Here is an 18,157-nt window from a genome sequence, read left to right as displayed (position 1 = left end):
ATGAAACCTACAACCTACCAGAGTTATTGAAGGCCAAACTTTTTTAACAGCAAAATGAATCGCTTGTTCAAAATCGGCAACGACTGTTTTTGGAGTAAAATTAAGATTAAAAGTTGCACATTTACTAGTCAAAATTTGAAATAAATATTCGTAGGTACTAGATAACTTATTTGGCAGCAAAGTAAAGACTAATGGTTTATATAGTGATTGTTTTTTAAGCCATGTATCGTGAATAGCTGATAAAAATATTTGGAACAAAATTCAAAAGTTCTATCAACAAATATTTTTTCACGAGTACATAAAAATTCTAGATTTGTTTTTGTTGAAAAACATATTGTATTTAAAATACTATCGTTTATTTACAATATATTCTTACCCTTGTATGTACTTATTGTACTTATATTCAAGTTAGTTAAAGCTGTATGTACTTCTGGTAAGTTTTTTGGTAGTGGTAGTATAACGTTTTTCTGCGTGAACGATAAACACTTCGTCTTATGGAATTCACATCGTTCAACGTTAAATCAACTGCACTTGAATTGCACTTCTTTTTGAATTAATTTCGGTGGCCGTGTTGTAATTTGATCTATTGCTTTTCTTTTTAAAGAATTAGCAACAATTTGCCTGTTAATATTTGCACTTTTTTCGTGATTATGATTTAAGTTGGAAGTTAAAAGCGTAGTAAAACTTTCATCAGAAAATACACTTGAGGCACATGATTTGACGGTACACCTATATTTAATTCCATCTTTTGATTTGCCAATTTTTCGAAATTTAAATTCATTGATAATCAATAACGGTTTGCCTTTTTTACTCAGAACTTGTTTTAAGAGGTCCATATTGTAACTTCAAACACTCAAAATATACTAAACTGCTGACAAGGTACCTATATCTACTATCTATGTTTTTATTAGTACACTTTTTGATCGTTAAATTTCTGTAAATATACAGGGTGAATCATAAACAAATTATAATATCGTATATTCGTATAAATGTCATACCATTGTGATTTGTGTTATTCCATATAACATAGTAAATGTCTGTAATCTGTATAATAGTACATTAGTACCTATTAGACAGTGTGTGGCAGGCGCGTAGCCAGGTGTAATAACACCCCCCCCCCCTCAGTCGTGGTATACTTAATATTTTTTTATCAAGATAAAGATGCATCATAAGCACGAATTATCTTAAATCGTGATTTACACTTATTTATCAAAATGAAGTACCTATGCTAGTTTATATTACGATAACAATAATGTAAAGCACTAAAGCCGGGATCCGGTATTAATTACTATTTTAGACCGTTCTGTGACGTTTTATCGATTACTCGTTTCATGAACGATTTAATATAGGTATCTTTTTATGCAGCGTGTAAGAAAACGTTTACAACTTCTTAATTATTGACTATTTGATTATCATTATGAACTATCGTATACCTACGTAAAGTTATCAATTTTGTGTTTATAATTTTTTCTATTAATTTTGAATAATACCCCCCCCCCCTTAGAAATTTCTAGCTACGCGCCTGGTGTGTGGAACGTATAAATTAGGCAGATAAATAGGTGAATAACGATCATTAATGATAATGAAAACTTGTTATACGATGAGTAATCTATCTCTTAAATTCATACTTTATTATTATAAACAATAGTATAATATAGGCTAGGTATAGTATAGGCTGCATACTAGTTGCGTCCCGAAAATATTTACGAAAAAAGGTCTAATCCGAATTGCGGCCCGAGTTTATTTTGGGTACAGACGAGTTGCGGCCCGGGTTTTTTCAATTCTAGATAATTTAATCTTAACCGAAAGACCTATCATGCAGTGACTTGGTATACTTTATAAGTACGTCCTGACATCTTCAACGGATGTAGAACGAAGTTTTTCTCGATTTTAGAGTATATTTACTGAAAATTTGAGTCTTTAGTAGTCTGCAACTGTAACTCTTCAGGTAACTTTGAAATATTAAAAAATATACTTAATTTATTTTAATTTATTATTATTCATGACTTTTTATTTAGATGAGTGAATGTTCAAAATGCAACAAAAATCCTAACTAAATCCTACTTTATACAAAATACATAGCTAAATATCTACATTATGTATACATCAATTATTTCAAATAGATATATATTTAATACATTTTTTTGTCCATATTACTCATTTAATGAATTATATATATTTGTCATTTTTAAATTAAATAAATTTAATTAACATGCATTTTTGTTAGCATATTTTTGCATATTTGAATGAAAATCAATGCATATTATAACATAATAAAATATAATTACATACATATAATTAATTTAATTTTAAATTCCGGGACGCAATTCATAGGTAACTCAAAAAAACTCGGACCGCAATTCGTATGCATCCCAAAAAAACTCGGGCCGCAATTCGGAAGAAATTTTTACCGCGGGACGCAACTAGTAGCCACCCTTATAATAATATGCTCGTTAATAATAATAAATAAAATATTTTATATTTCGCCTACGTCGAGTCGGGTAGGTACTATTATCAGCTTGTAGCTTGTCGTATTTTACCGTAATTTCGTATACGTTTTACTTTAAATTAAGTATATTTGAATGTATATTAGTTAGCTATATTTAATTGTGTATATATAATATACATAATATGTAACTTTTTCCACCGTGTAGTAACTTACATATGTCCATGCAAAAATAAGGAACCTAAAATATAAGTAGCGCAATTGGTGTACTGACCTAAAATTTAAGCGGCACAATTGGTATACTGACCTAAACTACAAATACTCGTATTGTTTTAGGCGAAACTGGTCCATGCCCTGTCAGTTGTCTATGACAAGAATATGTATATTATAAATACTAAATAGTATAATTTATAATACCATAATATTAGTGATAGCACAGGGTGTATATAAAGACGATTGCTGACAATTTTACAGTGAAATTACATTTGGATAACCAGATAATCCAGAAACGCCATTAAACCCTGTATATGTCAAGTTATTAGGAGAGTTGTAATAGGTACCGATGTATAAGTTTGTTACCTACTGAATAATACTAAAAATATATTAAGTATTTATTGTTATTAAATTAAAGAATACTAAAAATAATGTTATAGGTACGCTCTAAAACGTAAGTTAAAATTTTAAAAATTAAACGTATCTATTTTAATCAACATCATTTAATATTTTTATTATAGATACCTATCAGAATTTTTAGTTATAATAATATAATATAGTGATATTAAGTAGCTGATTAAATATTAACGAAATTAATACTGATAATATATCTTCTTATATTTATAGGGTGCTTATTATATTAGTGGCAAAACGTCATAACGTCGAATTAAGTCGTAAGTCGTACTTAGGGATTGTTTGTGTCGTTTGTGATTAAAATGAAGAAAAAACTTATCGTATGATAAAGTCGAAATTCCAACTTCATAATTTTGTACTCCATTGAATTAATGATTAGAAATCGTCGTATCTCCGATGCAATGATTTTTAACACCTATACCGGCTATACCTATCAAAAAAGCCGTATCTCCATATTATCGCATGGTAACAAATTATTTAGATATAAGATATAACCTTTATAAATTAGAGAATTAGACGGATACAATTTTTGAAATTTTTGTTATTTCTCCTGTAAAATTTACCATTTTGGACTTACGACCTTTACGACTTAGCTATAGGCTGGCAGTAAGAGACAATTATAAGAGTTACCATATCCTAATTTATATCCAAAGAGTTATTGAAGCGATATTCAATATTAAAATTATGAATTTGATTATAAAATATGGTTCAGTAAAAATTCTTATTTTATTTTAAGTTATTTTAAGTTATTTTTTATTATCTACTCATCAATGAGTAATATCATTCAAAAATCATATACAAATTATATAGATGACGTGACTACGCGTGTTCTTAGTATACGTGATCACTGATCACTGATTTTTAGCTCGGATGAGATATAGTAGGTGCGCGGTGTTTGAGAACACGCGTTTTATTTTTTAGAAACTAATGAATAACTTACTAATAGGTAATCCCAATGACGAATTACTCTTAACCGGAAAAATGTATCAGCAAAATAAATATCAGATTGAGATTGGATGTTCTTTACAAATATTTTATATTTCATTCTCTGAACTGGAACGTAACTTATTTTATGGGGGTTTAACTATATAGACATTTTATGGAATGCGTTTTAAGACCGTAAAAATGCGTGATAAGTCAATTAATATTATATAATGTGAGTCTATTATTGTTGCACCGCATTACCGTAATTATTATTGTCGTTCAGTGCTATTCTAATAATATTCACTTTTGCATAACACATGCACGTCTCACCGACATCTCGACAAATTATTTGTTTGTCCCATGCTATAGTGAGTCCTCTGGGGTGTCATCATCTCTCCAGTAAGTAGATAACACAGAATCGCTAACAATTTTTAGTTACATGTTAACTGCATCTTTAAATCTTCGTAATAGCTTTGAAGTTATGTCTGTGTGGATAAATTAGATACCTATTACCTAAAAATCAAATGTTATCAAAACATTATTCTTCATAAAATTACCAATATACCACCAAATATCCTCTGATATTATCATTTATCTAACCCTCCATTCAAATCTTAAAATTAATACCAGAAGAAGTTTTTTATTGAAGATTCCAGTCCAGAATCCTTTTCCATTTCAATCAACTCATTGCTCATCATACAGTAAGTTATATTTTATCTAGGAACATATATAATTCCTGAGGATTCCTTGAAATTACTTAAAATATTTAAATATAATGAAGTAAAACAAAAGGCAGTGGAAACATATTGTGGATTTTTCTATGAATTTTAATAAATAGTTTTACTACCTACCTATATAAAATTTAATATGCTTAAAATAGAAAGAACTAAAATAAAATCATGTTTTATTTTAAAAAAGCTACGATTAAAAGAAAAAAGGGTTACTTAATAATACCAGCAAACATTTTTTTTCTTAAATTAAAATAGGGCCAGGAAGGCAAGAATTAACGTTAACCGCTCCTTGTTAAAAAAAAAAATGCATTTAATACATGAAAAATATTGGTTGCTCTCAGCCAGCCACCTTAGTAAAGATATCAAAAATATGCACGTAATTAATCAATTATATGCCAATCAAACTATAGTAGTATGATAACATTTTTAAATCAATATAAACCTTGTTGAAAATAATCACCCCACTTTTACAAATTCAGTTTTTATCCTCCCCTAAATTTAGATATACAAATATACAAATTTGAATATAGGTAATTTAAGAATTTTTAAATTGTGGTTTTATGAAATTGAAAAAAAAAGTAACAAGATCAAGCAAGCATTGAGTTCATGACGAAAATTAAATCGATTTTCATATTTCTCATCTCATTACTATTAGATAAGTCGGTATGATTGAACAAATATTACAATTTACTTTTTACTATTTAGTGAAAAAATGTACAACTCGACGTCTAGACTAATAATAATGGAGTATTATATTTTGTAACACTGACATGAGCGGGGCGCCATCTTTTTTAATTTTCACTATATTTAATTTGATTGGTATTATTCATTATTTGTAAATCCTTAATATACTTAAAAGTTAAACTTTTAAAGGTACCTATTGTATATTTTTTTGTCATTAGCTTTTGAAGCATTGGCAACTATGTCCATTAGAATTTTGTGAGGGTTATGGTTTATTTTTGCGGTTGGTTTTTGTAGTATGGTAAGCATCTGTGACATGTGGCGCATCCAGAAGCAGTGACGCCGGATGACGATTGACGGGTACGTACATTATCGAATGCGATCAAACACCACGCTTAATCAGATCTTTTATAATTTTTGCATTTATCGTTATAATTTAAAACCATTTGAAAATAATTATTAGTTAAAGATTTTGTGGATTTTAGATTTTTTGATTTGTGCATTATGTGCACAAAACGTTATAAAAATACAATTTTTTTACCAAGATAAGTTGAAACATATTTTTACTTTTAAGTTTTCGTAACCCGTAACCGGATATACAAGATATAAAAATGTTACAAATTAAAAATAAAATTCAAGTAACCTTAATATATAGGTTATACATTTTTAGTACCTATTACCTATCATTAAACACCTAACTTATATTTTATTATACTAAATATCACAACTGGCTAGAGTAGAAATGCTTATTACTTATAATGTATAATCTGTTTACCTTGACATTTTTAGTAAATTATTTTATTTATATGACATACTTTCATTAATTTTAAAATCGTATGCAACAATTAAATTAAATACTTTTTGGCAATTGCCTTTAATAATTTTTTGATTCTTGGCAGTGACATAGGCGCAACTAGATCTCTAAAATGTGGGGTGCTAAATCTGTGAATGCATCAAGCCGTGGGGGGCGAATCGCACCCCCCCCCCCCACACACACACCCACACACCCTACACATAGACCAACATTAATCGATACATCGATACTTTAAAACACATATTAAAACATTTTACAAAAATAAAAAAATGAACAACATTTATAATACTATTTTTTAAATATAATATCTGCAGTAACATATTGAAACATTTTAATTTCATATAATCTTGTTAAATAAATAATAATTTATAAATTTTAAATCAGTATAATTTTTCTGGGTTTCATGCAATATTTTATTCAAAATAGTTTCGGTGTTTATCTGATTGAATACATTTTTTTCAATATTCAACAAAGACGAATTATATTATATGACCAAATAGTTATACATATTTTCAGGAAATTGTCCATCATTTAAAAACATAAAAATCGTAGTATTTCACTAAAATAATAATAGTTAGATATAAAAAACAGGGGGTGCTAAAGACCTTTTTGCACCCCCTTAGTTGCGTCATTGGGTAGTGAGATACTTCCTTGAAATACGATAACTATAAATATATAACGATATATAAAAAATAGGTCAAGAGGATAGAAAAATTTTAAACTTCAATACCATTTGCATTTGTTCAACATCCAATTTTTCACTTCATAATTATGATTGAGAAAATTAGAAATTGGAAGTGATACTTAGTAATTTTGTGTCTGTATTGAAAAAAGATTTGACATTTTCTGAGTACCTATCTGAATTAAACTTTATGTTTTACTGCAATATTTTATGATAAAACACTCACACTAGAACCCATTACTCATAAAAATGTATAATGTCTTATTTATTACAACAATAACTGTATCGTTATTCCCACATTTAAATTTATTTGATGATTTTGGAATAAATTCACTCTTAAATTTAAACAATGTACTGTGTTTTAACATTTATTATTTATATAATATATATGCATTACCTATCATGCAGTATTCATTGGATACTTGTAGTATTTAAGCACATACAGTGAACAAATATTAAAACTTAATAGGTATGTAAGATTATTCTTTAAAATTTTAGAAGGTGTTTATAATATGTTACCTCATAAAAAAAGTTTTATTAAAATATCTTTATGTGACTATGTAACAAGTATAAAATAAGGAAATAATAGTCATTTGATAAAAACTAATAAGTACTCGTAAATAATTGTGTTTTAAAATTTGTTAATATTTCTAAAGTAATATATCTTCAGGGTAAAAACTGTTTAAAATTTAAATGTATTGTTTGTCATTGTATTAACTTTTTAGACGACTAGTCTTACGATTGATTTTCATAAATAAGTTCATTTGCAATATGTACGTGTAGGTACTATTTTGTCATACATATATATGTACCTATTACTCCTATGTATTATACATTAAGGCTGCCGGTACTCTGCAGTAGTATAACAATATTTAGTCTAGTCGGCTTCTGTTCATTCTTTTCAGATGTCTAAGTCAGTCGGTCACAGTTAATTATGTACATCATCATTCAATTTCGTCCGCTATCGTAATTCTTGTTTAACTATACCATGGTATGATTACATTATTTTAATATTTAAAATTACAATTACCGCAATATTTTTTGTATAAATTTCTTCTCTGAAAAACATTTTAGCCAATGTTCATGTGAGTATGATCCATGACTTTTAGTTTGATATCATTAATTTATTTTGTGGTGAAAATCTTTGATCAGATTAGCGCATATTCTTGTGGAGAATGGAAAATTAATACTAATTTTCAGTCATAAGACAGTCATTTTTGCACAATGAATTCGTTTTAAAAGTGAAACCATAAGCATATATGACCATTATAGCATTGAAAATGTTCAGTTATTTATTTTTGTATATTTTCAAAATATTACTCCATTATGACTTTATTTTTAGGCATTTAAAAAAGAAAAATTATACTTACACAGAGTTCAAGAGATTGTCCGACTATTAAAAAATTAAATGTTTGGATAAACATAACTACCAATTATTTTGGTTAAAATAAATCGATTAATTTATACAACATGTTTTTGAAAGTGAGTAATAGCGAATATATTTCCAATAAAGTAATGATAAGTAAATTATCAGTTTCAATAATTTAAAGTTTATTAGAAAAAAATTAATTAATTAAATATGCATAATGGAGATAAAAATTCTTCACTGCCTGCTCCACTCTTTTTATCTAAGTTTTAATATAGAATATAGGTATTAATATTAACTGGTAAATGATTTATAAACATATAAAATTGAACTCACAATTCAATATAATTCTGTAATTCAAGATACCTATAATAGCATAAGATAGGTATCAATTTACTATAATATTATATGAACCCATCATTTACTAAATCATATTATCATGCATAACACAGTTTAATAAGAATTTAAATCGTTAAAAAAATTTTAATCATAATTAAAAACTATAGCCGTGATTTACAAATGTTCACTAGATATGATTAAGCATTTAAGCCTAAAAGATTTTAATCGATATATTAAAAACTTTTCCTCATTCAACACTCATGAAAAAAATATCAAATAATAGTCAAATATTAACAAAAAATTATAACTAATGAACTTTAAATTATACTAATTAATATAAATTTTGTAAATTATTAATTATTTAAGAAATTTAAGAGACTATTATAAATACAAAACATAAATTTTAGTTTGTAGTTCGAACTATATTAATTACAATAAATATCAAATTTGTAAACTTTTTAGATTCTGAGCGGATCATTTTACAATGATGTGTGTGTGTGTGTTTTTTTTTGTGTCTATCATCACTTTTGTGGCAGTAAAAGTGCTTCGACTTTTGACTTCAGTATCTCGTTTGATCAGAAAGTGAATCTAGTTGGTACTTTGGGATAACAAAAGTAAAAAATATTTATCTGAATATCGGGATAAACAAACTAAAAATTAAAGGAAAAACGGGAAATTTTACGCACAATCAGTTTTCGACAAAATCGATTTTGGTTTTTGATGTAGCTTTAAAACAAATTACCATACCAATAGATACATGAATTTTTCACCCCGAATGTTTATATAAGTATATTCTATCCACCATGCAATTTTCAAAAATTTTCGACTTAAGTTGAACTATTCATAGGTATATGAAATTTTCGATCATCATTAGGTTTTTTAAAATTAATATCGATAAAAATTTATTTTTAGGGTAGATAAGCTTGAAAATTTAATACAAGGTTCCTAACATATTCTTACAATAGCATTGAAAAATAAAATAAATTCATAATCACAATTTTTTTTATAAGCATTCAAAGTTTGAATTTTGACAAAATACGTAAAAATCACGAAAATTCGCAAATTATTTTAAGCTAGAAATTCATAAAAGAATTTCTGTTCAAATCTAAGATTTGAAAATTTTTGATAATCTATAATATATCCTAGACAGATAAACTGTCTCCAAAATGATATAATATATCATTGGATTCAAATTTAATTCCATCCATTACAGACTACAGTAACCCACTTGTAACCTACTGTACAGCAGAGCGACATCCACGACTTAACCGCTTTTTTTTTTTTTTAATTTTATTTCAATAAAAATAAAAGTATGAAATTAAAAAGCAATTACTAAAACTATTATTGTTTTCATTATCTTTTCATGTAAGTATAAATGATTAATACTCTGTTTTAATCTAAAACTAATAGCTTTATACTAGAACATAAGTAGTAGGTATATACACTTAAACTTGATAAACATTATAGTATAATATTTTCTCCATTTATATTTTCAATTTTTTTCAAACGTATGCAATGATAAATAAATGTTATACATACATAGTTATAAATTATATTTTTGTGATATAAAATCAAATTCATTCAACAATCAAAAAATTTACTATTTTAATTTTTAGGATTAAATTACGAGTGCGTAATCTAATGTCAAATAGCACAAACTATGTAACGTAGATAAATATTATTAAACTTATAAATAAATTGTATGATTTACAATCGTAAATTGAACTACTTATAAAAATGTATTAAATAATAAATATTCATGATTTAAAATAATTTGAACGATATGCACGCATAATGTGTAGATATATTAACTACTTTATATGATACAATGTTTCTTGTACCGAATTATATCTAATCATTCCTAATGATATAAATTATCAACATACAAACACCAACGAATAAGTAAATAACTATGCTACGATGTTTTAATAATTGTTTTCCACAAAATAAATTATAATGAACTCTAAAAACTTTTTAAACAAATTAGTCAAATAATGGACCTTTACGGGAGTTTTTACCATTTTACCTATTTATTTTATTGTTTTTGAATAAATATAAATTTTTCATTTGAAATTTTAAGTTATAAAATCATATTAATTATTTATAATATTTTATTTTGATAAAGTCCGTCAATTTTCATCCGAAATGAACCACAAACGGATTTATAGCTGATGTAACACGGGAATCGTTATTTTATTTGACAGATAATTTGATTACTAACTGCTGACTCTTAGAAATATGTGAGTATATCAAAATTAGTTAGTACCTACTTAGTATTATTATTTATTAGGTAATAAAGAAAATATATAGTTTGTTTCAAGTATAAGCTGTTACAATTATTTTAATTTATTAGGTATAGAAAATAATAGTTTATTTGTAAATTAAAATGGATAAGTTCAATACACGCTATAAATATTGAACGATTATTAAACACCATACAGAATAGGTTTAATAAGTTGTAATTTTAAATAAAAATAATAAATGTTGGTAATAAAAATGAATGGATCATAATTATCTTTTTAAATAAAACATTAAGGTATTTAGGTACTTTGGTTTTTATGTAAGATATGATTACATTTATAACACAATAAATATCGCCCTTTGTTACTTTTAACCTTCTTAAATAAAAAATACAATTTAATTGTATATAATAAAATTGACTTACCAAAGTATGATGGTATTCGTGTGAGTCCGGAGTAATCTGTACGTTTTCGTTATCCATAATTCCTAGTTTTAATAACTTACAATAACGTTAATAATTATTTAAAATAAATCGAAATATTTATTATTTTAAATTTAAACTAAACATTTAAAATGCCTAATAATTGTTTTACGTTAATAAATTATAAGCAGTAATAATCAGGGAGAGCATACACGACAGTTCTTCACAACGATGACCACATGACTGTTGGTAATCCGCAGAATACATTATCTATAGTTGTAATACCGTTACAAAACCTAAGGGAATGTATCGCATTTCAAATAGTTACCTTAAATAATGAACTTAGGTACTATTAAATTTATTGTAGCAATAATTAAGTATAGATTTTTAATTTATAAAATCTTACCAGTGATATATTTCCTTAACATATTATATAAATGTTAAACCATATCTAAAAAAAGATGAAATGAAATGAATTAATTTTGAGTTGAATATTTATCACTTGATGAATATATCTAATATGAAAATCGTATTTAATACAATGCTAATGTTTGTTTGTTGTTCAAATAGGTACTTTAACTAATACTTTAACAATAACATAACTTATAAGTTGTAAGTTATATAACTATACAGATTAATATTATGATAGTTTGCAACCCTTCAATAAGCAAGTAATTTTCAGTAGTAAACACTAAGTATTATTACGTATGCGAACATTGTATAAAATTATAACATAACTACTTAATGACATATTTGATGATAATTTAGTCAGCATTTCAATGTTTTTAATAACAACAAAAATAAATGCTTCATATTTTTAACACCGCATTACTCAATCATGACATATGACACAAAAAGTATATATTATTTTTACTATTTTGGAAGAAGTCATCTAAAAACCATAATATTCTATACATAGGTAACCTTATATTTATCCTATATTTAAATACATTTTTAAGTAAACTGTAAATATAATATATAAATAGTAATACCTACCAGAAAGTATTTTTACCTAATCGCATATAATGTTCATACGTTCAGTTTGTTTATGAGTAAATCTTCTAATCAAGGTTCTGATTGTTAGCGAACAATATAGTGGCAACCCCCTGGCATTATGTCCTTGTTAAGTTATCTTACAAGTGTTAATCCTACAAACTTCAACAACTGCTGTCTGCTATGCATAGGCACTATAATATTGTGAATTGTGGTATATAAAGTCACTGTTCAATTTCTTTCAAATGTTTAAAAGCAATAAAAAGACCTGAAAACATATAAAACATTTGTTTGTGGAAGTTGTGGACCGATGATAATAAACATTTAGATGTTTAATAAGATATGACATAGAATTAGGAACATAATTATGGGGCATTGCAGGTAGATAAGTACAAATATGTATTATACAGGACTTAATACAAATGAATAACAAATTAAAAACAAATATACGATTTATTGTTTTAAATTAACATCATTCTAAATTAATTTTAATTTTTTAAGGGTGACTTTTATAGTATTAGGTACCTACCATACTTATTGCCGAATCGAAAACTATTTCTAATACATGGGAGATGTGACTTAGGTAAAGTCTAATTTGAGTCATGTTTTTACTTTTTAGTAAACATGACAGAAAAATATATCATGATAGATTTTATACTGCTTTGGATAAATAATATTTATTATCTTAAATTTATCTTGAACTGTTGAACTATTAGTATGTATTTTATATTAAATATATCGTATAAATATCATTATTATTCCTTTAACCTAGCCAAAAAATAAATATCAGATAATTCATTAGTTTAAATTTTTAAATAAACATATTTAACGAAGTGTTTTAAAATAAAAAAGTATAAAACCTAAAAAATTATTTAGTTCGTTTTTATTATTTGTTGGCTAATGCCAACCATCTACTAAATGATAATAAATGTTAGTTTTATGTTGCCTATAAAATAGAATATGTTGCTGCTGAAATTTGTTTTTACTCCAATTCGCTTTTTATTTTTACGAACATAGCAAAAGATTACTCTGTTAGTGGTTTATTTAAAAAAAGTTAGTGCGTTACATATGACTAACATAAGGTAGGCATGTACAATAACAATAATAAATTATAAATAAATTCTACTATTGCGAACTGCGTAGGTGTATACTTAATACATTGCAATAAGAAATTTTACACTTTATCTTAATAAATAGGCTGACATTAAACTAAATAATATTATAAGCTGAATTAAGTTAAACCGCAGTTTAATGTCTCAGATTTAATACATTATATAGGTATACACATCATAAACTACGTAGGTAGCTGAATTAATCCAAAATGTATGTTGTCTTTTGAGTATAATATATAGTACCTATACTAATATCTATACTCAATGATATTACTCATAAATTCATAATTAATATATATTATATAATAAATATTTATTTAAATTAATTGACACACAAACACACACATTTGACACATATTATATTCACGATTTTATTGTAATACTTTAGTAGTAATTATCTTCTGTTGTTTTCTTTGTTTCAGATATCCTACCACATTTATTATTTGAGACCAACTTTTGAAATTATATGCCTACCATCATTTCACTGTGATCTTTCAACAGTAATTTATTGAAAAGTTGTATACTACCTAGGTAGTAGTAATACGTATTTTAAAAGTTTTCATGTTGTGACTTGTGAGCCCACAATAACGTCAGTGGTGGATTTTTTGTTGGTTAGAATATTAGTTGTACCTATTGTATTAGAAAAAAATACTTAGATACAAATAACTTTAATAACTAGTACTAAAATATGTAAGTATTTTCAGTTGACGATTACATAATGAACAAGAAATGTATGTAGGTAGGTACCTACATATCAGTAAATATATCAAATTACTATTTAAAAAAAACGGCCAAGTTTATTCACCTAGGTCCTAGGTGATAACTGATAGGCTGAAAATACGGGACAAACCCCTCTGTACGAAATTATAACATATTTAAACTAATATTGTAATATAATTGATATTCAATATATATTTTAATGAGTTTATGATTCACTATTTATTGAAAAAATTAATTTTATACTTAAAAACTCGTTGGTAAAAAAATTAATTATTGTGTTTCATAATCATGGTCTATGTAAATAAAACAACTAATTTACCTAACTAATGTCTACACTAAAGTCTACAATAGTGTAGTAATATAAGTAAGTGCAGACAGTGCAGTTGAACCGTGCCATACCCAATATTCCGAAAGGTCATCATGATAAACCTTAAACGTAGATACCAACACATGTTTAGACTGAATTAAAGCACGGTATACTTATTATTGGCTATTATCGATAGCTATAAAAACTGATTAAATTAACTTAAACACAAACGCTTAAAAGAGGACGTCATATCCGCCATACTAACGCATAGCCTCATAGGTTATAAACTTATAACAAACATATTTTATGTCTTATATTCAAAACGATTCATTTTACTCTGCAATTATTTTATTATTTTTTGAATTAAATGTTATTAAATCTAAAGGTAAGAATACTATCTAAGAAATAGATGCCATCGATAAATTAAAAACCTCCTACATGAACAAGAAGTGAACCACTGTCTTTTTTTCCGTTTCTACACTGTAAACCGGGAAACAACATAATACTTTGTCATATAAAGTCACTGTGTGTTCGACGATTAAGGTAAAACCAAAAATTTTGAACGCATGAGGAATGACCTTGAATTTCACATAGGTTTTTTCATTGCATAAGCCATAAAGTAAAATTAATTATGCTAAATAGTACACCTATACTAGAAAAAATTTAAATTTAAAAAAAAAAACCGCTCATGCTAAACAAAACAATTTATTTTTACTGTAACCCTTCATTTTGAATTATTTCAATTACTAGGTAACTTTAAAGTTTTAAGCAGCTTTAAATCATACAATTTCAATCCCTCTTAAAAATTGACTAACTGAAAGTGAGCTAAAGTTTTGATTTATGCATATGTTTTATTCATCATATTGTTTTAACAGTTCAAGTGTGTAATTAAAGCACTTTTACATTATTTTATCTAAATTATTGATAGGTTGTTAAAAATAGAGTTGAATATAACATGTATAAATCAAAACTTTGGGTCCATTTCGGTGAGACAATTTTTACTAGGTATAGAAAAAACCTTTCAAATTCAAAGTTGCTTAAAAAATTAGTTATTCAAATTCGAAATCAAAAAACGCTATTACAGTAATACAATATAAAATTTTTTTGTGCATGCCTGGAAATTTTTATAAGTAGGTGAAATATGTAATTCATTCCTGCAGAAAAAATTCCAAATGAAATTGAAGGCTATGCGTTCAAAATATTTCGTGTTATGTACCTTTATCGTTGCTCATACTAGCTGTGTAATAATTTAATAATTTGACAACCATATGGTTTGAAGGATTAAAATAAAATAAAATTATTAGGGGATGGTAAATATGAACAAGTACATGTAACATCTTTCAAAATAGATAACATGCACAGCATTAAACAGCTAATTTTACATAATTTAACCTATTTTACTTAATTTAATTTTAAAAAAATAACCCAGTTGATATTTTACTAAATGTCCATTCAAACATAAACCTTTTACTAATTATAGACCAGTTCTCTACGGTTTATGGTCACATCCCCATCCAATTCACTTTTTTAAGTGAATCCTCGTTTTCCCTAATTAATCTCACTATCAAATTTATAATATAATTAGTATAAGGTAAGCGCCCTCACACTTATTCCCAGTCTTGGGACTGGCAACTCATACTTAATACGTAATAAAACTTGAAAAAATGATGTCTGTTTATATATATTTAACATATTAAAATTAAAAAACTAAAACTTACGAGTGATCACTACTATTGAGCTGATGTGAAATATTATTTTCTTTTTTGAATCTCTAAATTATATGTTATTCCAATTAAATATTTTTTTTATTGCGATCATTGTAAGTAGTTACAATATTTTTTATCCATGTGGCTACTTCTCGATATTTTTCTTTTAGCTGGTAGTTCTTGACCAATTATCAACTGGTTAATTTTTATTTCAGTTAATCCTTGTTCTTTTTTAAGGATATCAATTATTCGCCATATAGTTGGATGAGTTGTGGCCTACAAAGATGAAAAAGCTTTATGCCAACCTTCGCCTGAGTTATTTGTTTTGGGTGATCCTTCAAGTATCGCGTCATATTGGTTCCATAAATGTAGACTAAATGTAGGTGGCCGCGACGGATTCTTCGTCTTGTTGGTTTACCAATCCACGTATCTTCAAAGTAATCAGTTAGTGGACACCAAAGCTCTTCGTGTTCTACAAAAAAACTTTGTGACATTAATTCGTAAAATGTATCTACGACATCAGATGTACATCAGATACTAAAATTAAAGCTAATGCCATTGATTGCTTTATGTTTAAAGCAAAATCTGCATCTGAAATATATTTTTCACGAATATCAGAAATAGTCTGTATTTTTCGCCATATACACTGCCCAAAGTGAAAAATAACAGCCTCTAATTTTGGGTGTTTGTATAAACATCAGTAAATGCACCAAATAATGCTTGTTCAAAGTCGATCATAATAGTTGCTGGTAGTAAGTTTTTATTTAAATTTGAAAGTTCTCTTGCTACTCGATCATAATTATTATCTTTTGTTTTATTTGGAAGAAGCGCAAACACCAACGGAAAAACTGTGTTGAATTTTATAGCATCTACGGTAAGAAGCTGAGTATACCTAAACAGGTGAGGGGATGATTTAAATGTATCATCAATAAACCAGTGACATTGTTCGGATGATATTATTTTCAAATTTTCGTCCGTGAAAAATAATAGAACCCGATTATCATTACCAACACCACTGTCATAGTTCATAAAGAATGAATGGATCATATGGCTCAATAAGAATCAATTCTGCTAGAGTTGAAGGATTTGATGGAGGAGCATTTTTTCGACGTCTGATTGTCTGACATTGTGATAACTAAATCAAATTGAATTGAACTGGAATATGTCTGACGGTGAAACGGTGACGGGGAAATGTCCGACGGGGAAACAGAGACGGGGATCTGACCTGCTACGGTTCTCTTCACGGTTCAATGGGTTACATTTCGTGAAAGTAAAAACCGGTGGAAAGAAAAGATCACTACATAATATATAGACTGATACTCTGGGAGTGAAAAGCGATGAAAAAGAAGAATGTTTATAGATACCTAAAGTTGAGTACCAAAAGATTTGGGTTTCTTATAAATATTCATCTGAAAAAGAATTTGAGTCAATAAAAAACTATATCTCTGCCTATAGTGTAACCAAGTATCTCATATATATACTAAAAACGAATGGCTATTCGGAAACTTGGGATTTATTTTTTATTATTTATAAAGTTTTCCTGACAAAGTCATCTAAACTTAGGTATAATGTACAAAATTTAATAGATTTAAGATAGTGTTACAAGCAATGAACGATATACAATAGAATTTTCATTGAAGATAATCTAATTTAGGACGTCATGAAGACGACCACGTTTTAGTCTTCGATTCATGGGGCCGACATTTAACCCGAAATGTTGTGGACCGCTTGTTTTGCGTAGATGAAAGAAGAAGCTTGCCGATAGATCCTTTATGTCATTCTTAATTACTGTCGGTGTGCAGCGCATCGTTTCAAACAAACTATGGAGCATTTGAAATCACACGGAGGACTTTGGATTGAAGAACTTGGATTTTATTTATATGAGTTGAAGCACATTGGCCCCAGACAGGGACAGCGTATAGCAATAGAGAACGAATGATTTGTTTGTATAGTAGTAATGAACACTTCCAGTTCACTAATGTTTGCCGATTTATTATAATGGGTATACAATTTTTAATCGTTGGTAACCTTGTTGTATTTTGGAGGA

General features: G+C 27.0%; 1 protein-coding gene and 1 long non-coding RNA gene across 3 annotated transcripts in view; one reads left to right on the top strand and one right to left on the bottom strand.

The window, feature by feature from the left end:
* The window catches only part of ClC-a (chloride channel protein 2), a 37,549-nt gene extending 26,050 nt beyond the window's left edge, over positions 1-11,499 (bottom strand). Inside the window, exon 1 of the mRNA XM_089224883.1 lies at positions 11,276-11,499. Within this exon, the coding sequence (XP_089081009.1) occupies positions 11,276-11,332 (57 nt within the window). The 5' untranslated portion in view covers positions 11,333-11,499. The remainder of the gene's footprint in view (positions 1-11,275) is intronic.
* On the top strand, positions 7,776-14,305 carry LOC149057261 (uncharacterized). Of its 2 annotated transcripts, none has more exons than XR_016191244.1 (3): positions 7,776-7,896; positions 10,736-10,850; positions 13,800-14,305. It is a non-coding gene; the product is annotated as an uncharacterized LOC149057261 (long non-coding RNA). The 2 variants fall into 2 exon arrangements; XR_016191245.1 differs by having other exon boundaries at positions 7,788-7,990.
* Positions 14,306-18,157: the final 3,852 nt, after the last annotated feature.

The sequence above is a fragment of the Diuraphis noxia genome, unplaced genomic scaffold (assembly GCF_037042655.1).
Source record: "Diuraphis noxia isolate RWA-SAM2 unplaced genomic scaffold, SU_Dnox_SAM2 contig0003, whole genome shotgun sequence".
Classification (NCBI taxonomy): Eukaryota; Metazoa; Arthropoda; class Insecta; order Hemiptera; family Aphididae; genus Diuraphis; species Diuraphis noxia.
Note: the sequence above shows the minus strand (reverse complement) of the source record. Positions and strands in the feature narration are given on the sequence as shown.